The sequence below is a fragment of the Leucoraja erinacea genome, chromosome 3 (genome assembly GCF_028641065.1).
Source record: "Leucoraja erinacea ecotype New England chromosome 3, Leri_hhj_1, whole genome shotgun sequence".
Taxonomy (NCBI): Eukaryota; Metazoa; Chordata; class Chondrichthyes; order Rajiformes; family Rajidae; genus Leucoraja; species Leucoraja erinaceus.
Window position 1 is genome coordinate 23441136 of NC_073379.1, and position 20395 is coordinate 23461530.

Sequence of the window (20395 nt, forward strand, 5' to 3'; positions counted from 1 at the left end):
ATATGAAAGTCCTGACATCCCAGGAATCAGTCTGTTGAACCTTCTCTGCACTCCGTCTATGGCACGAATGTATTTCCTCAGATTAGGAGACCAAAACTACGCAATACTCCAGGTGTGGCCTCACCAAGACCCTGTACAACTGCAGTAGAACCTCCCTGTTCCTATACTCAAATCCTTTTGAATCTAATAAAAATGCAGGCACCGTTGTCTTGATTTGTGCCCTATGAGTGTTATTGTATAGTCACCAATAGTAAATGAGGAAGTAGGTAAACACCAGATGACTGATCTAATAAAAGATTTTAGATGGCAAGTATTTTTAGTTAGGGCTGCAGTGTTTTCATCAATTTTCTCTGCCTCCTTCCTGGTACTGTCACAGGACATAATACCGTGTCTTTCAATGTAAATTTGCATGGGGACATGCTTTAGAGCTGTGTGGTGGTTGTAGGTCAAGTGAGAAGAATGCTGCTGTCTTGTCAACAGACTTGGTTCTCCCTTCACAGAGGCTGCCTGACCCATTGCCTATTTGCAGCTTATGATTGGCCAGGACGTGGACTTTCAGATCGTTGACGAGTCACCTGTCCATCATTCATATGCTTAATGACATCGTTCCATTCTGCCCCGCTTCAAGCCCCGAGCTTTCATTGGACAACCTGCTACAGGCCAGCGGGTCGTGATTGGTCACATCTGTGGAGGTCCCGTCTTCTGACTGCCCTCATTGGTCCTTAATCATGTCCCGCCTCCAACCCTTGCCATTGGTCTAAAACATCCAAACAACAAAGCTAATTGGTCACCATCTGCATCAATCTGCTTGTGCATGGTGGTGGCCGAAGATCTTATAGCAGAGCTCTTTGGTGGTGGCAAGATTGGTGGAAACAGCGCTAGGACGTGAACGCTCTTTCCTTGACCCCTTCTAAGGAACTAAATCTGCATCAAAGATCCTAGAGGATCTGCATCATCTCCACATTAGATTGGGACGTCCTGTGCAGGAAGGAACTGCAGATGCCGCCTAATACTGACGATGGACACAAGATTCAGATTCAGATTCAGATTCAATTTTAATTGTCATTGTCAGTGTACAGTACAGAGACAACGAAATGCATTTAGCATCTCCCTTGAAGAGCGACATAGCAAACGATTTGAATAAAAAATAAACAAATAATAAGTGTGGGGGGGGGTGATTGGCAGTCACTGAGGTACGTTGTTTAGTAGAGTGACAAAAATGCTGGAGTAAATCAGCGGGTCAGGCAGCATCTCTGGTGAGAAGGAAAGGGAGACGCTGCCTGTCCTGCTGAATTACTCCAGCATTTTCTAATCAGATGCTGCTCTACTCTTCAGAGTAGAGCAGCATCTGCAGTTTCTTCCTACACAGAGAATGTAAAGTAGTAGGGTCTCGACACCAAACTCTCCCATTCCTTCTCTCGAGAGATTCTGCCTGTCCCACCAGCACTTGGTGTCCTCAGATCAAAGCAGCTAATGAAATGTAGAATGTTGATTGAAGGTGACAAGGAGGCAAATAATCAGTGGAATTAATCAGGACAGTGAGACAAGTCGGAGAACTCGGGGGTGGGGGAGAGGGAAAGCAAGGGTTACTTGAAGTTAGAGAAATCAATATTCATCCTGACGATAGGCACAAAGCGCTGGAGTAACTCAGCGGGACAAGCAGCATCTCTGGAGAAAAGGAATGGGTGACGCTTTCGATCGAGATCATTCTTCAGACTGAGAGTCAGGGAAGAGGGAGACAGAGATAAGGAAAGGTAAGGTGTGAAAACGAGACATTAAAGGAGACAGAGTTCAAGGGAAATAATAATAATATATTTTATTGTCATTGCACATAAGCGCAACGAGATTTGGTATGTAGCTTCCATCCGATGTCATAACTTAAATAACTAATACAATTTAGATTTAAATACCCCGAGAACATGGTTTGTAAGTAAAATTTAGATTTAGATACCCCGAGAACATGGTTTGTAATGTAGAAGAGATCATTGTAGAATAGATCATTGTTAGCTAAGAGGTAACAATGAAGCAAACAGATAAAATGTAATCAGGGACAGTCAGACTGGCGGGAGAGGGGATGGAGAGAGAGGGAAAGCAAGGGTAACTTTGTTAGAGAAGTCAATGTACATAACGCTGTGGTGTGTGGTGTCCAAGCGGTAGGACGTCCGACTGCGTCGTCGCAGAGCTAAATGCCAAAGATCCTATTGCAATCCTTGCTAAATGCCGCTTGAGCATTTGAAATGTGAAGAGGACTCTCATTCCTTCCTTCCTTCTCTGCACAGTCGCTGCCGCAGACTGACCCCAGCAGCAAAGACCCTTTGCCCAGCAGCGTGTGTCTGGCTCCGGTACAGCTTCGGCCAGTGGAGCCGCCAATCATCAGGGGGGGCGGGACAAGCGCGTCTTTCGACCCCGCCCCTAAACTGCGTCACAGTTCCACACGCGGCAGCTGATTGGCCCAGAGCATCACTTCTCTAGTACCGCCCACTAAGCAGAAGTCGCCCGCTCCGATTGGCCAGCGCGGCCGTCCATCACCGCGGAATGGGGGCGAGCTCCCGTGACGTGTCTCCTCCCTGTTAGCCCCGCCCTCAGAGCCGAAATTATCTGATTGGTCGAAGCGGCCGTCAATCGACATTGGGGCGGGTCCTCCCCTAGTCCCGCCCTCCATGCAGAAGCGCCTCTCTGATTGGCGGTGACCCCGTCGCCCATTGGTCCAGGGCGCTGTCAGTCACGGCGCGGCTGCGGGCGGATTGTGGGAGAGCTCCTCCGCAAGATGGCGGCGAACGCCGGGCCTGGCAACAGCTGGCGGGTCGGTTAGAGACTCGCCGCGGGGAACAGCCTTCCACACAAGCCGCCTGCAACCGGGGAGCGCTCGCCTGCTTGTGTCTCCGCTTCAAACCCCTGAGGGAGGAGTAAGATTGCCGAGCTCCCTACCATCTACCCCTACCCTTCCTTCCTTCCTTCCCTCCCCATAACATTCCTCCCACTCCCTCACTCACTCACTCACTCACTCCCTAATAAAATGGCAACCATGGAGAAACTGATGAAGGCCTTCGAGTCACTGAAGTCATTCCAACAGGGACCGTCCAGCGAGGAGCCGGGACAGAAACAGTGAGTAAACAGACGCTGTGAAGGTGCACACATTTACAAACACACACACATCATCGTCATCATCCCCACACGAATGTGCGCGCACACTAATTCCCCCATGTATTTGCTCAAACACACACTAATACAGAGTACACAGCCGCTCACACCCATGCAAACACATGCATGCAATCTCCCAATGCTACATGCACAACCCTTGATGCAAACAAACACACACAGTCTCCAGGAAACATGCACACAACAAATCAGACTTGTTCGTCCTCGAACTTACTCTCACTGATATATACGCAACCGCGCTAAAAATACTCATACCCACGCAGCCATAAATTATACACCAACAAATATTCATTCTAATGATGCAGGCAAAGTGGAGAAAATATTTAGACAAATTCAGATCATAGAATATGTGCTGTTAAGGCGCACCGATGTTTAAACGCGCAATAACCAAACGATCAAAATGCAAATGGACAGCGAATACATGGGGAGTGTTTACTAATATGTCAAGTGGAAGCTTCACCTTAGATGTTATGGTGTGTGTCCCGTCAGTGTATGCTGACGGGACAAACAATTTAGATTTTTTTCTTCTACTTTTTGTCATTATTGCTTTATTATGTCTTACAGTATGCATGACTGTATGATTGAGGGTCACTTAGCAACAATGCCGGTATATTTCTCCCGACTCTAGGATGTGACAGATGTCACATCTTATTTTTAACAAAGTTCTACTTGCCTAGCATGTTCATTCACCTTGTCAAGCCTGCCTTGTTCTATTATTGCACTTCTAAATTTCAATATCTAATGTTTAGAGATAATATTACTGACAATAAACGTACTAAATTGCCCTTTGATTTCAATAGGTTTATGAAATTTAGCATGTTATTGTGTTTGTTGAGCAAATTGGCAGCAGCAAGGCGAAAAGCGAAACTTTTAAATAGCAGATTCAATACACTCTGTGAAATTGCATCTTGAGGAATCCATTGGTTCAACAATGGTGATACACCATTGCTTTCTTAGTTTAGTTTAGATGTACAGCACGGAAACAGGCCCTTCAGCTCACCGGGTCTGCGCCTGACAGTGATCCCCGCACATTCACACTGTGCTACACCCACTGAGGGCAATTTTTACATTTACTAAGCCAATTAACCGACAAACCTGTACCTCTTTGGAGTGAGGGAGGAAACCCAAGATCTCCGAGAAAACCCAAGCAAGTCACGGGAAGAACGTACAAACTCCGTATTGACAAGCGCCCGTAGTCTGGATTGAACCTGGGTCTCCAGCTCTGCATTCCCTGTAAGGCAGCAACTCTACCGATGCACCACCATGACCGCCCTATTTTGGATGTTAATGATAACAAATGCTGGCCTTGCCATCAATTCCCACTTCCATAAGTGAATAAATAAAATCCTTTTTAGATGTCCTTGGATCCATTGGTGATATAATGGTTGCATCACAGAAGATGTCCAATTGGTCCATAATGCCAAGCTGGATGCTTGGAAAAAGTGCAAAAAAGATTAGGTTACAAAGAGTGCAGAGAAGGTGTTACGATGATGTTGCCAGACCAAGAGAGGATGAGCTATAAGGAGAGGTTGGGCAAGCTAGGACTATTTTCCTTGGAGTGCAGGAGAATGAGCCGTGATCTTAAGAACGAGGAAAATAAATAAGGTGAATGTAGAGTCTTTTATCCAGAGTAGGGGAATCAATAACCAGAGGTCAAGGGTTTGTGAGGGGGAAAATTTAATAGGAACCAGAAGGGCAACTTTTTTCAGAGAGGGTTGTAGGTAAATGAATCGAGCTACCTGAGGAGGTAGTTGAGGCAGGTACTATATCTACATTTAAGGGCCATTTGGACAGGTACATGGATAGGAAAGGTTTGGAGGGATCTGGGCCAAATCTTGGTGGGTGGGACTAGTGTAGATGGGTCATCTTCGTCGGCATGGGCTAGTTGGGCTGAAGGGCCTGTTACCATGCTGTATGACTATATTATTGCTACTTCTCCACAGGACATCTTGCTGGCTCTACCTTCTGGCCCTTCCCCCGAGCCTTTCAAACTTTCAGTGATCATGAATTTATCCAACTTCAATTTGAAGACCACAATGCAAGTCCATCGAATCTGCAAGCAGTGCATTCTAGTTTTCAACTATTGTGTTCTTATTTGGCAACAAATGAATCTGGCAATATTGCATGCAGTTCTGGTCACTCCATTACAGGAAACATTTAGAGAGTTTGAGGGGATGCAGAAGACATTTACCACAATAATGCCTGGATTAGATGGTATTAGCTAAAAGGAAAGTTTGGTCTTGGATTTTCTTTGGAGCATGAAGGCTGATGGAAGTTCAGATAGAAATATATAAAATTATGAGAGGCATAGATGGGGTAGACAGTCAGAACCTTTTCCCCCGCAGTGGAAATATTAAGAACTAGAGGGCATAGCTTGAAGGTGACAGCAACAAAATTCAAAGACAACATGTGCGGCAATGTTTTTTACACAGAGGGAGTGTGTGCCTGGAGCGTGCTGCCAGGAGTGGTGATGCAGACAGATAGGACTGGCATTGAAACTTTTAGATAGGCATGGATATGGATGGTGTACCGGCGGAGGAGATCGGTTTAACTTGGCATCTTGTTGCCATGGACGCTGAGCCCACTCCTGCGCTGTACTGTTCTTTGAATGAAAATATCTTCATTTTGGAATTGTAGCTTGGTAAAGGGTTTGCAGCTGCTGTGGGGTTAGTTAATGCAAGCATTATTTTGCTGCCCCTTTGAAAGTGAAAGAAGATGATGCAGAACAATTACTATGTAGAATTCTCTTTTGTCTAAATTACTAGGTATTTTTTGAGATACAACCTATGGGTTCTGAAAAATAAATAAACCCTAATTTTGCAAGGGGTTGGATGTGTGTTTATAAAATTCTGCAGTAGCATGGTGGTTTGCAACTGAATGTGATGCACTACTGCAGTGCTTTATGTCGGTAATAATAGATGCTGTGGAGAGCGATGCTATGAATTAAGAGTACAGATAACCGTCTGAGAAATACATGGAATTATTGCTACAAGCCATGGGCAATATTTTCTTTTATTGTGGAAAATGTCTCTTTTCAGTTATGAGATGGCTAACAGGAGATTGATAATGGGGAGATATTTTCTAGTGATTGGACATTGAGTATTGTTGTGGTATGTGAATTTAAGAATATGAACCTGTTGGCACATGGTAAAAGTTTTAATATTTAATGTAGACCAGTTTGAAAACCTGATCTTCTACATGGTTTCTATTAGAACATTTATTGGATCTTTGGTCTGAGCTGCTGGAAGTTGGAGTGACTGTTTGCATGTACTGTTGCCATGATTATGTAGTAATCACTAACCAGCCTTAGTACTGTAAATTCTGCACCGGAAAACTCAGGGGTATATGGAGTGGAATTGTAAGGATGTTATTCTGATTATAGACACAAATGCTGGAGTAATTCAACGGGTCAGGCAACATCTCTGGAGAAAAGGAATAGGTGACATTTCGGGTTGTAACCTGATGAGACAAAAGAGGGCCTCGACCTGAAACATCTTCTATTCCTTTGACCCGCGGAGTTACTCCAGCATTTTGTGTCTTATCTTCAGTGTAAACCAGCATCTGCAGTTCCTTCCTACACATGTCATTCTGATTAGTTCATTTAATAGGTTGAGAGAGATATGGGCCAAATGCAGGCAGGTGGGGAGACAAATGTAGACAGGACATGCAGGTCGATGTGGGCAAGTTAGGCTAAAGGGCCTGTTTCCACACTGTATGACTCTGTCTCTATAATTCATTTGCATCGTTTCTCTTTGCAAGTAGATGCAAAGAGTGTGATTTAACATTCTCTCACTCATCATTAAAAGGCATCCTTCCAGAGATTGCGGCATAGCTTTTTATGGAGTGCTGAGTGACCAAGGAGACATTCTGTAGTTTAAGCCATTGAGGGCAGAGTTCATAATAATTGATTTATCATAGAGCTTCTCCACACTTTTATGGTGTACTTGGATTCACCTTGGGAAATGTGCAGACAAATCACTTTATTAGCTAACATAGTTAACAAAATACCATCTGACTTATGAATCCAATATCCTCTCCAAAAATAAATTTCAGTATGATGCAAAATCTTTTGAATGGAACCACCCTTCTTTGTACTTTTTCTGTTCAGTCTTCAGCCACAAATGGAAAGTGGGCTTGTTTGTTCGGTTTGATTCTCAATGTATGACTAAGTGTTTTGGCATAGTTGGTAAACCAGTTTAGAGCTTTCATCAAGCCTCATCTTACAGGTAAAGTTGTGACATTGCTTTTTAATTGGAAATAACTTGCATTTATACAGCACTTTTCACATCCTTTCAGTACATTCCACAATACTTCACAACTAGTGTAGGGAATTCAGCAGTCCGTTTGCACACACAGAGCTTCCACAAAACAGCAGCGTGTTGCTGGTTAGGTAATTTGTGGGGTTTTTTTTTGCTATGTGTTAGGGAAATTTTCGCTAGATATCAGATCATGCCATTAAATCGTCAACATCCTTCTGAGGAAGTAGATGGGGCCTCATTAGCTTTTAACTGAAATGCTAAACCACTCCATCACTCCAGGACTTGCTCAATACCACACTGAATGTCTGCTTAGTGCTCCAATATTTTTAGTGAGATCGTGTCCTCCTGATACGGAGGCAAGAGGGCAAGTCTAGGACTGACACCAAATGTAACATTGTGAAGAAGATCATATTTTCACCCACCATGCTTAAACTGGTAATAAATATAACTCGAGACATCTCAAAGTGGCGTTTTGCATCTGCTTGCCTTCTAACGCACGTTAAATGAATGGCCGTAGAGTTACTTCTTGTTGAGATAATGTTACACAAAGCATGAAGATGGAATTGGATTTCTATTACCTGGCAATGAAATTTGACATGACTGCCCTCTAAAGTTGGTCTAGCAAGCCACTTAGCCATTATCAAATTGCTCTGCACTCTCAAGGATGCGGCCCACCTCTTCCTGTGCAACTGATCAAGGCTAATCTGGATGGGGCATGCTCGTGTTAATTGGATCTTGACAATGAAATAGTGTAGCATTCAAAGCATCCCCGGTTACAAACATATCTATAATGAAGTGTTTTGGCACCATTGACAAACCAATTTGGAGCAGACTGCAAGTCAGATTTTACTGATAAAGTTGTGACGTTGCTTTTGGAATGAGTAAAAGAAAGAAGTTGCATTTATACCAGATTTATGGGCACCCCACATAGGAACAAGTTTCCACAATAATATGTTCATTTCCTATGAACAGAAGGGTCCCGACCTGAAATGTCACCTATCCCTGGTCTTCAGGGATGCTGCCAGCACTTTGCGTAAATCATCATCTGCAGTTCCCGGTTTCTGCAAGTTTAGCTTCATCTCTCTCCACATTTAGTATTGTTCTTAGTCTTGTGTGTTTTTGATGTTATTTATTACAGTGCCGTGGAGCTATGGTTACCATTCCGAGTGATTTTTGTGTACTTTAATAACATATGGATAAAATTGACTTTGGCATGCTTTAGTTTAGCTTATTATTGTCAATGTACCGAGATACAGCGAAAAGCTTTTTTGTTGCGTGATATCCAGTCAGTGAAAAGACAGTACATAATTCCAATCATGCTCCAATTTCCTACCACACTCCAAAGACGCACAGGTTTGTAGCTTAATTGGTTTTGATAAAAGTGTAAATTATCCCGAGTGTGTAGGATCGGGATAGTGTCTGAGATGATCATTGGTCGGAGTGGGCCGAAGGTCTGTTTCTGAGCTGTATCTCTAAAGTCTAAATACTTGAGTTGATCAAGCTGAACACGAGAGACTGAGGAGGTCATATGAAGGAGCACTTTATTTTGAATTTTGAGAAGTTGTGGATACTTATTTATTTTGTTATTTTCAGTTTAAAGGTAGATATCAAGAAAATCTGTGCCTGTCAATTTTGTTTGCTTTTGTCAATCCGTGCTGGGCTATCTGCTCCTATACTCAAGGATTTGAGTATAGGAGCAGGGAGGTTTCTACTGCAGTTGTACAGGGTCTTGGTGAGACCACACCTAGAGTATTGCGTACAGTTTTGGTCTCCAAATCTGAGGAAGGACATTATTGCCATAGAGGGAGTGCAGAGACGGTTCACCAGACTGATTCCTGGGATGTCAGGACTGTCTTATGAAGAAAGACTGGATAGACTTGGTTTATACTCTCTAGAATTTAGGAGATTGAGAGGAGATCTTATAGAAACCTACAAAATTCTTAAGGGGTTGGACAGGCTAGATGCAGGAAGATTGCTCCCGATGTTGGGGAAGTCCAGGACAAGGGGTCACAGCTTAAGGATAAGGGGGAAATCTTTTAAAACCGAGATGAGAAGAACTTTTTTCACACACAGAGTGGTGAATCTCTGGAACTCTCTGCCACAGAGGGTAGTTGAGGCCAGTTCATTGGCTATATTTAAGAGGGAGTTAGATGTGGCACTTGTGGCTAAGGGGATCAGGGGGTATGGAGAGAAGGCAGTTACAGGATACTGAGTTGGATGATCAGCCATGATCATATTGAATGGCGGTGCAGGCTCGAAGGGCCGAATGGCCTACTCCTGCACCTAATTGCCATGTTTCTATGTATTGAGAATGGCTGTGCAACTGGTATAATTTATACTTTATTAAAACTGTATTGTCCAGATGAGTAAAGCAATCTTTAATCAAGATATAAACAAGTTCCGCTCACATCTGGGGTAGTGCATATACGTATGTACTGGAGGTAGTGTGTGTGGCATGAACAAGTTTCTACATTGGGCCTTGCCTTTGAGCTTATTGAAATCCAATAAAAGTAATGAAACCATAAGTTTAAACTTATTCTCGAATCCATTGCACAATAGTAGAACACATTGAATTTACAGGGTAGTGGTATGACATTGGTCAGGTATGATATTGGTCACTTCAGTATGTTTGCTTTTGCAACTTCCACCCAGTAAACTTGGGCGCATTGCATGCAGAATGCAGCTACTACCCGAGCTGGGAGTACTGTGTTATATTCAGCAGAAACCTAGTTAAGGAATGTAGCTTTTCATGATCATAGTGCATCCCAAAGTGCTTTACAGCCTATGGAGTAGGCTAATACGCAATTGTAGTGTAGGGAATTTTGGACTGACAAAAAGGAATGATTTTTGGAAGAGGTAAAGTGAAGATCATAATTGCATGCCACCGGTGAACACATAAGAACCACGTGGCACTAGTTTGAAGAAGAGCAAGGCTGTTTTCCTCTAGGCTCTGGCCAACATTTATCCACCAATCAACCTCATTAAAGCAGATGATCTGGTCATTACCACATTGATTTGTGGATTCATGCTTGACTGTTGTGAAAGACATAACTACAAAAATTATTTCTGGGTATTATATAAGGTGGAGCCCCTTTTCTGCCCTTGGGTCCTGATGCCTGAATTGGTCTTTGCCGGGTTAGTAGGAATGTATTTTAATTGGACTTGATTAGGAAATCTGCGAGGTTCCTACTTTCCAAAATGTTCTATATTTGTGGGAAGGTTCGTAACATTGTAAAACTACAAATATACAGTAGCCTCCATTATATTTGGGACAGACCCATAATTGATTTATTTGCCTCTGTAACCCCACAATTTGAGATTTGTAATGGAAAAAAAAAATCTGTGGTTAAAGTGTACATTGTCAGATTTTAATAAAGGCCATTTTTAAACATTTTGATTTCACCATGTAGAAATTATAGCAGTGTTTATACATAGTCTCCCCCCATTTCAGGGCACCATAATGTTTGGGACACAGCAATGTCATGTACATGAAAGTAGTCATGTTTAGTATTTTGTTGGATATCCTTTGCATGCAATGACTGTTTGAAGTCTGCGATTCATGGACATCACCAGTTGCTGGATATCTTCTCTGTTGATGGTCTGCCAGGCCTGTATTGCAGCCATCTTTAGCTTATGCTTGTTTTGGGGGCTAGTCCCCTTCAGTTTTCACTTCAGCATATAAAAGGCATGCTGAAGTGTTTCAGATCGGGTGATTGGCTTGGCCACTCAAGAATTGACCATTTTTTAACTTTGAAAAACTCCTTTGTTACTTTAAATGTATGTTTGGTATCATTGTCTTGCTGTAGAAAAGACCGCCGGCCAATGAGTTTTGAGGCATTTGTTTGAACTTGAGCAGATAGGATCATCTACTGTATACATTGTTCAAGATGTGGACTCTTATACATCAGTAAGGCCAAGCATAGATCATTTCGCTGAACACCTTAGCTCAGTCCGCCTGAACCTACCTGATCTCCCGGTTGCTAAACACTTTAATTCTCCTTCCCATTCCCACACTGACCTTTCTGTCCTAGGTCTCCTCTATTGTTAGAGTAAGTAAATTGGAGGAACAGCATCTCATTTTAATGAGCCCTATCTCTCGCAATCCCTTCCAAAGACTTTTCCACTCTTGGTGCAGTTCCCTAGCTTCTTGCCCTTTTAAAATAAAAGCACTTAGCCATCCTCCAGTCTCCCAGTACCTCATGTGTGGCTAACAAAAATACAAAAAATCTCCCCAGGGCCTCAGTGACCTTTCCTTTCCATGATACACCTGGTTGGACCTGGAGAATCTATCCACTTTTTATGCATTTCAAAGCCTTCAGAACCTCTGTCATCTCAACATGCTTTGGGATAATACATCCTCCACAATAATTGTGAACACCGATGCTCCTCAAGGATGGGTTACCAGCTCCTTACTATACTGATTTTACTCTCATGACTGTAGGTAGTCCAGAGGTGGTTTACAATATGATGAGCGTTTGAAGTACTCACTGGACTTTAGAAGGATGAGGCGGTTCCTCATTGAAACTTACAGAATAGTGAAAGGCTTGGATAGAGTGGATGTGGAGAAGATGTTTCCACTGGTGGAAGAGTCTAGGACCAGAGGCTATCACCTTAGAATAAAAGGACGAACCTTTAGAAAGGAGATGAGAAGAAATGTATTTCGTCATAGGGTGGTGAATCTGTGGAATTCATTGCCACAGAAGGCTGTCAATGGATATTTTTAAGGCAGAGATAGATAGACTATTGAAAAATATGGATGTCAGGGGTTATGGGGAGAAGGCAGGAGAATGGTGTTGAGAGGGAAAGATAGATCAGCCATGATTGAATGGCAGAGTACACTTGATGGGCCGAATGGAGTCATTCTACTCCTATAATTTCTGAGTTTATGTTTCCTCATTTGATGATGAGGAAGCAGATGATGATAAGGAAATGTAGAATGGTTCATTGTCAGCTGAGGGGAAGGCGACAACACGGCATACAATCAGTAATATTAAATCAGGAGGAACAGTAGAAATAGGATGGGGGAGGGACAGAGGGTAAGCAAAGGTTACTTGAAGTTGGAGAAATTAATATTCATACCGCTGGGTTGTGAGTTGCCCAAGCAAAATATGAGTTGCTGTTCCTTCAATTTCAGTTTGGGCAGGTTAAAAGATAAAAGATTATCTTTGGAAAATGCTTCGATGCACTCTTTGCATTAAAGTTATTGTAGGTAGAAACTCACGAAAATTGGAAAACATTGCTTAGCCTACCATTGGGGGGAGGGATTTTGTGTGGATCTAGTTAGCTTGGTTTAGTTTATTGTCACATGTACCGAGGTACAGTGAAAAGCTTTTTGTTACACGCTAACCAGTCAGCGGAAAGACTATACATGATTACAATTGAGCCATCCACAGTGTTCAGATACAGTGACATTTAGTGCAAGATAAAGTCCAACAAAATCCAATCAAAGATAGTTTGAGGATCTCCAATGAGATAGATCGTAGCTCAGGACCGCTCTCTAGTTGTTGATATGATGGTTCACTTGCCTGATAACAGCTGGAAAGAAACTCCATGAATCTGCAGGTCAGAGTAGCCATATGCAGCAAAGGTGACATTTTGTTCCTCGAGGGCATTGATGAACCAAACCACCATCAGCTTTTTAATTCCAAATTTACTTAATCACTTGACTTTAAATTCCTCAACTACCAGGATTCAAACTCCTGTTTCTGTGCGAATGCTCCATGTTTGTGAATGCTTATCTATAAACACTGTACTACAGTAGCCTAATTACCGTGTGTTGATCCGTCTTTGAGATCTACAATGTAATCTACATCTTTTGCTCTCTGAACATTGAAAATAATGACTTGCAAAAATGCAAGTGAGGAAAGGAAAGAACATGAGTTCCACAGTAACCGATCTTGAAGTGGCATCCAGGGAAGGTAGGGAAGCAACAGATCTTGTAGACTAAAAAATGCAATTGTACATGTCATTGAGTCGTTGAAGATACAGCAGGGAACCATCTTCCGGTCCACTGGGTGCATGTTGACCACCTCTCACCTGTTCACACTAGATGAATGTTATCCCACTTTCGTATCTATTCCCTACACGCTGCGCGCAATTTACAAAGGCCATTTAACCTACAAAGCTGAACCTCTTTGGAATGTGGGAGGAAACTGTCACACCTGGAGCAAAGCCATGTGGTCACGGAGAAAGTACAAACTCCACGCACGTAGTACGTGTGGGCAAAATCGATCCCAGGTCTCTGATGCTGTGAGGTTGCCGCTCTACTACTGCGCCACTGTGTTGGACAGTGAGCTTAGTTTAGTTCAGAGATACAGTGTGGCAACAGGTCTTTCGGCCCACAGAGTCCACACCAACCATCGATCACCCGTACACTAGCTCAATGTTACTGCACATTCGCATCCTACGCACTACGGCCAATTTACAGAAGCCAATTAACCTCCAAACCTGGATGTCTTTGGAATGTGGGAATAAACTGGAGCACACAGAGAAAACCCACGCGGTCTCAGGGCGAAGGTATAAACTCCACACAGATAGTGTCCGTAGTCAGGAACGAAACAGGGTCTCTGGTTCTGTGAGGCAGCAACACTCTACCACTGCGCCACTGTGGTTTCATTTCTCCCCATGGAATGAGTGAAGGTGAAAGTGACAATGATGTATCGCAGTGGTTTCTTCCACCTGCCCTCACCATCCCCACAGAGAGAACATATGTTGGCAGGCATTTGATAAGGAGTGTTTGCTTTGCTGTTTAATTTAAGATGTTCATCATCTGTGCTTCATGCATGAGTGGTAGATCTGTTGCTTAGTGAACAACGATGTAATGCTGAATGATCATGTTACCTGTGATGCTGGATGTTGCAGACACTATTGCAGCATACACACATATATGCAGATGTAAGAGCTCTGATATGGAGAGGCTATGTGGTTTAATGTTACCTATGAGATCAAATGTTGTGTGCAGATTTTGGAATATTAAATAAAATAATTTGATAACCTTCACCCCAATATGGTTATTACAAAATGATAAAACAAAGTATTCCTATAATCCGTGTCCTTTGGGATCATGTGAGATGGAGTGGATATATTTTAACTTGAATTGTTATCACCATTATTTGAGAATTTGTAAGAAGGATAGATGGGGTGAATGCACAGCCTTTTGCCTGCAGTAGGGGAAGCATGAAAAAGAGGACATTAATTTAAGGTGAGTGGGGAAAGATTTAATAGGAACCTGAGGAACAACGTTTTCACACAGGATTGTGGGTATTTGGAACAAGCTGCCAGAGGAGGTTGTTGAAATAGGTGCTATGAGAACATGTAAAATATATTTGTACAGATCCATGGATAGGAAACATTTAGAGGGATATGGGGCAAAAATGGCAGGTAGGACTAAGCATAGATGGGCCACCTTGATCGGCATGGGCGAAAGAGCATGTTTCCATGCTGTATGATGTTTTTACATCATTTTACTCTACTTCAGTGTGGAACTGATATTGGTCCCTATCACCAGATCCCTTCCACGACCACCAAATCTATTATTCTGTGTTGTCACTGTCTGGGACTAAATCAGCCATGTTTCAACCATGTTACAACTTATATTCTTTTTAGAACACCGATGCACTGTGGATGACTAATTACTGTGCTTGTTTTCTTTTTCTGAAGGAAGAAAGAATCTGCCACAACCAAAAAGGAACGCGTAACTCACTGCTTGACCATATGTGAAAACATTGCTGCACAGTCTCTTCGGTAAGTCACTTCAATCTTAATCAAAATACGAGTAACTGCTGAATATCAAAAATCAGCATTTCCTGCGGTTGTAAGGGAAAGTACCAGGGGAGGGGGTGGTTTGGGTGGGAAGGGACGAATTGATCAAGGAGTTACGGAGGGAGTGGTCTCTGCGGAAAGCCAAAAGGGGAGGAGATGGGAAGATGTGGCCAGTGGTGGGATCCCGTTGGAGGTTGGGGAAATGTCAGAGGATTATCCGTTGTATGTGATGGCTGGTAGGGTGGAAAGTGAGGACGGGGGGGGGGGGCTCTGTCCTTATTATGAGTGGGGGGGATAGGGAGCTATGGGATACAGAGGAGACCCTGGTGGGAGCCTCATCTATAGTCGAAGAGGGGAACTCCCATTCCCTAAAGAATGAGGACATCTCCGGTGTCCTGGTTTGGAACACCTCATCCTGGGTGCAGATGCGGCGTAGACAGAGGAATTGGGAGTAGGGGATAGAGTCCTTACAGGCCACCCCCACATCAGTCCGAAGAAGGGTCTTGACCCGATATGTCACCTATTCCTTCGCTCCATTGATGCTGTCTCACCCGCTGAGTTTCTCCAGCATTTTTGTCTACTTCGATTTTTCCCGCATCTGCAGTTCTTTCTTAAACCAACCTGAAATTATAATTGTTTAAGAAGGAACTGCAGATGCTGGAAAATTGAAGGTACACAAAAATGCTGGAGAAACTCAGCGGGTGCAGCTGCATCTATGGAGCGAAGGAGATAGGCAATGTTTCAGGCCGAAACCCTTCTTCAGACTGATGTGGGGGTTTCGGCCTGAAATATTTGCCTATCTCTTTCGCTCCATAGATGATGCTGCACCCGCTGAGTTTCTCCAGCATTTTTGTGTACCTGAAATATAAATTCTTTGTTTCTCTCCACAGATGTTGGGACTATTTCTAGCATTCTGTTTTTTAATTCAGTTATATTGCAATGTACTAGTACCTGGTATAGTGCTATCTGGCAGAGTACTGCTTCCTTTTCATTCATGGTCCGTTCACAGTTGCATTCCAGCTGTACTGAGAATGAAATTTACTTGGGCAGTCTGCTGATCATTACCGTGTGAGGAAAATGATGCAAGGAACATGGTGCAGTCCTCTGACCTTGCATTTTGCTGTGCTTGTGCCTTGTGAACCCCTACCCTTCACTGGCACTCCCTCAGCTATAGGACGTCACAGTGGCACAGTGCTGCCTCACAGCGTCAGAGACCTAGGTTCAATCCATACTGTCTGGTGCTGTCTGCTGAGTTTGTATATTCTCCCTGTGACCACGTGGGTGGTCCGGTTTCCTCCCACATTCCAAAGACATGCAAGTTTGTAGGTTAATTGGGCTTCTGTAAATCCCCCCTAGTGTGTAGGATGCGAAAGTGTGGTGACATAGAACTAGTGTAGTGGTGGTCGTTGTGGACTCGGTGGGCCAAAGACCCTGTTTCCACACTGTATCTCTGAACTAAACTAATGAATGACCGATGTTCGGTGTGAAGAGGCTTCTTTAGATGGTTGGTGTTGGATGGCTAGAGACGAGCAACGCTGTTGCTGAGATGTGTGGCTCAGGGATACAGCAAAATATTTAAGAAAAAGTCTGGAGAATTTTCCAGAAAGACTATCAAGGTTGAAATAACTTTAGGGGAAGGGATATACTTAAGATGGGAAGAGGTTTTTTTTTCAGTACTAGATAATCATAACAGGGGGTAGATTTAGGACTGGGGGCGTATCCAGGGGAGCCGCGCAGGCCTGACTCACCCGCTGAACAACCGCTCCGAGGACTGGAACCCACCCGGTAGGCCCAACTCGCCCCCACAGGCCTCCCAGGAGGCTGCTGAAAAGCTGGATGGTGAAGCCTGCCTGGGCCGAATGGAGGCTCGACAGCAGTGCCTCGGTGTTGTGGGGCCTCAGCAGTGGAGCAGCCTTGCAGTACTGGGGCCTCGCGGTGGTGATGCCTTGCGGTGGCAGCAAAACCTCACGGGTTGATGAGAGCGTGGGGGGACTGCCGTGAGGAAAGGGTGGGGATTTGACAATGGGGACCCGGCGTGCGGAACTATTGTGGAAGAGGGGGAGAACAAATGAGGAGCTGGCGCACTTTGTGACCTTGCGAACGCCATAGGTGGCCGATATTTGTATACCTTGTGTATAAAAGCAAAGAATTTCACGGTGCCTTGTCACATGTGACCGTGTTCTATTCCATTCCATCCATTCCATTGGATTGAGTACTTTGGAACAGAGGGATGTTTAGGGGGCACTTAACCGCGGTGCTTTAAATCTCATGGCCTTGATAGGAAAGGTCACTCTTCCTATATGAGGGGGTTAAAAGCCAGGGGATAGATTTACATTAATTGGAAGATGATTAGAATGGAGGTGATAAAACCTTTTTGCACTCAGAGGGTGGAAGGGAATTAGAATAGTCTTCCTACAAAAGGAATAAAGAAAGAAACTCTCAACACTTTAAGGAAAAAACCCTTTGGAAAAAACATGACCTGTCGGGATATGGAGTGTTGGAACTGGATGGCTGTTTCACAACTTGTGCAGATGCAATGGGCTGGACAGCTTCCAGTAATATTTCTATTAATTGGATAATTAACTAAGCTCCTTTGCATAGAATGTAGAACAGTACAGCACAGGGGCAGACCCATCAGCTCATATTGTCTGCGGTTAACATGATGCCAAATTAATCTCTTCTGCCGGCACGTGATCCATTCCCATCATATCCATGTGTCGATAAGAGCATTATCTTATCTTCCCCCACCACCACCACCACCCCTGGCAGCATGTTCCAGGCACGCACCACCCTATGTGTAAACAAAATGTTTTTGCCCTGCACATCTACTTAAACTTTCCCTCTCTGACCTTAAACTACTTCCCTTTTGTCTTTGACATTTCCACACTGGGTAAAAAAGTTCTGACTGTTTGCCCTATCTATGCCATTGAACCATAATTTAAACTTTTGAACCATAAATAACCATTGAACTCTGGGCCAGGCTGCATCTGTGAAAGGAAATGGACAGGAAGTGTTTTTTCAAGGCAGGAGGAGAGACCAGTTATCCTTGTAAAGGCTATGTAATATTTAGAATCGCAAACGATTGGTGGAAGAAAGAGATGGAAATATAAGAGGCGGTAGATAATCAGAGGCACAATTTGAGAAATTGATTTGAACATGAATAAGGATAGACCAGTTATCCTTGTAAAGGCTATGTAATATTTAGACATGACCGTTCATTTTGAATTGCTTCTCATTGTGTTCATTGATCAAGAAATGGGTAGAGTTTAAAAGTACCTTGTTAAAATTGTTTAAAGTAAACAGAGGTGAATCAACAACATTTTCATGAAAATGCACGGTGCAAAGTGCGTAGAGTGTAAAGGCCCTGTCCCACTTACGTGTCCTTGGCACGGGCATCGTGTGGCCGCGCGGGTCGGTCCCACTGAGAAACGCGGAGGGGTATGGAGTTGTGCGCGGTATCGCATGGTGCTCCGAAATTTTGTAGCTAACTAAATCGTTGCGCGCCACCGGCCTGTCATGTAACTGACGACCAAAGCGGGACAGGCCCAAGACCCTGGCGCGACGCAAAGTCTCACCTCCAACAGCAGCAGAAGCAGGCAAACGATCGTCGAGCGCGGCCTGGGGCTCACGGCCGTTGCGGATCCGGATCCTCCCCCACTTCTACTCCCCGAGCGGGGCCAAGAAAATTGAAGATGGCCACAAAATGCTGGAGTAACTCAGCGGGACCGGCAGCATCTCTGGAGAGAAGGAATGGATGACGTTTCGGGTCAAGACCCTTCTTTCAGACTGAAGAAGAGTCTCGACCTGAAACATCACCCATTGCTTCTCTCCAATAGTCTGACGGTCTTTCGTATCCTAATTCAAGTTCATGTATCCTACTAGTATGTAACTGGGGCTAGGTATGTAATTTTTTTTAAATGGGGTCTGAGTTAATTTGCTCATTATGGTCCAAATTTCCAGTTCGGGTTATCTGCCTGTATTTGATCTGCACTCCCCATTTAAACACTAGGAAAGTTGCTGTCCATGACATATGATGGATAACATGCCTGTATTTATGGACACTCATCATATTTCAGGTGTCATGTGCAGTATCTTTCCATGAATGAAAGTAGAGTGCAAAGTAGATATTCAAATTAATAATTGATTTAGAAGAATGAATTAGCTGGAAGGAAAGGCCATTATACTTGGCCATTGTCTGTAAAGGGATAGTACATGAAACACAACTGCATAAACTTTTTATGATTGATGCACTACTTATATGTGTACAATACGAACTATTTTATGTTTGAGAATGCCAGTGTTCTGATATCTTGATTTTTAAAACCTCCCATCTTTCTTATTAAGTCTATCCACAGCCTACTCTTCCTCGCTCTGCAATCTCCTCTGTCAGATTGTGGAGCACACCCTGTTGTCATTGAGTCATCACTGGCAGACACTGATTAAAATTTCCCAAACCTCTTCCTATAAAATGCTTTTTAAAACCTACCTTTGGAAATGTTTTGATCATCTGTTTCCATATCCAGCATGGTTTATTTCAACCAAAACAGTCTTCAGGTGAGACAGAGGCTCACATGCACCTCCTCTAGTCTTATTTAGAAACATAGAAAATAGGTGCAGGTGTAGGCCATTCGGCTCTTCGAGCCAGCACCGCCATTCAATAGTACCCTATTCCGGATTTTCCCCCATAATCCTTGATTCCCTTGGCCCTAAGAGCTAAATCTAACACTCTTGAAAACATCCAGTGGCAGAGAATTCCACAGATTCACAACTCTCTGGGTGAAAAGGGTTTTCCTCATCCCAGTCCTAAATGGCTTACCCCTTATTCTTAAACTGAGACCCCTGGTTCTGGATTCCACCAACATCGGGAACATTTTTCCTGCATCTACCCTGTCCAATCCTCCAAGAATTTTATGTTTCTACTATGATAGCCTCTCATCCTTCTAAATTCCAGCAAAAACAAGCCCAGTCAACCCATTCTTTCATCATACGTCAGTCCTGCCATCCCGGGAATTAACCTGGTGAACCTACGCTGCACTCTCTCAATAGCAATAATGTCCTTCCTCAAATTAGGATACCAAAATTGCACACAATACACCAGGTACGGTCTCACCAGGGGCCTGTACAATTGCAGTTGGACCTCCTTGCTCCTAAACTCAAATCCTTTTGCAATGAAGGCCAACATGCCATTGGCTTTCTTCACTGCCTGCTGTACCTGC

The 20395-nt window shown here is 43.6% G+C and overlaps 1 protein-coding gene across 2 annotated transcripts in view; it reads left to right on the plus strand.

Moving 5' to 3' along the window:
- Positions 1 to 1658: 1658 nt before the first annotated feature.
- Positions 1659 to 20395, plus strand: part of htt (huntingtin) — a 201683-nt gene continuing 182946 nt past the window's right edge. Inside the window, exons 1-2 of one of the 2 annotated variants that reach the window (XM_055632294.1) lie at positions 1659 to 3105; positions 15078 to 15161. In XM_055632294.1, coding sequence (XP_055488269.1) covers positions 3017 to 3105; positions 15078 to 15161 — 173 coding nt within the window. In that variant the 5' untranslated portion in view covers positions 1659 to 3016. The remainder of the gene's footprint in view (positions 3106 to 15077; positions 15162 to 20395) is intronic. The other variant, XM_055632295.1, reaches the window with a different exon arrangement.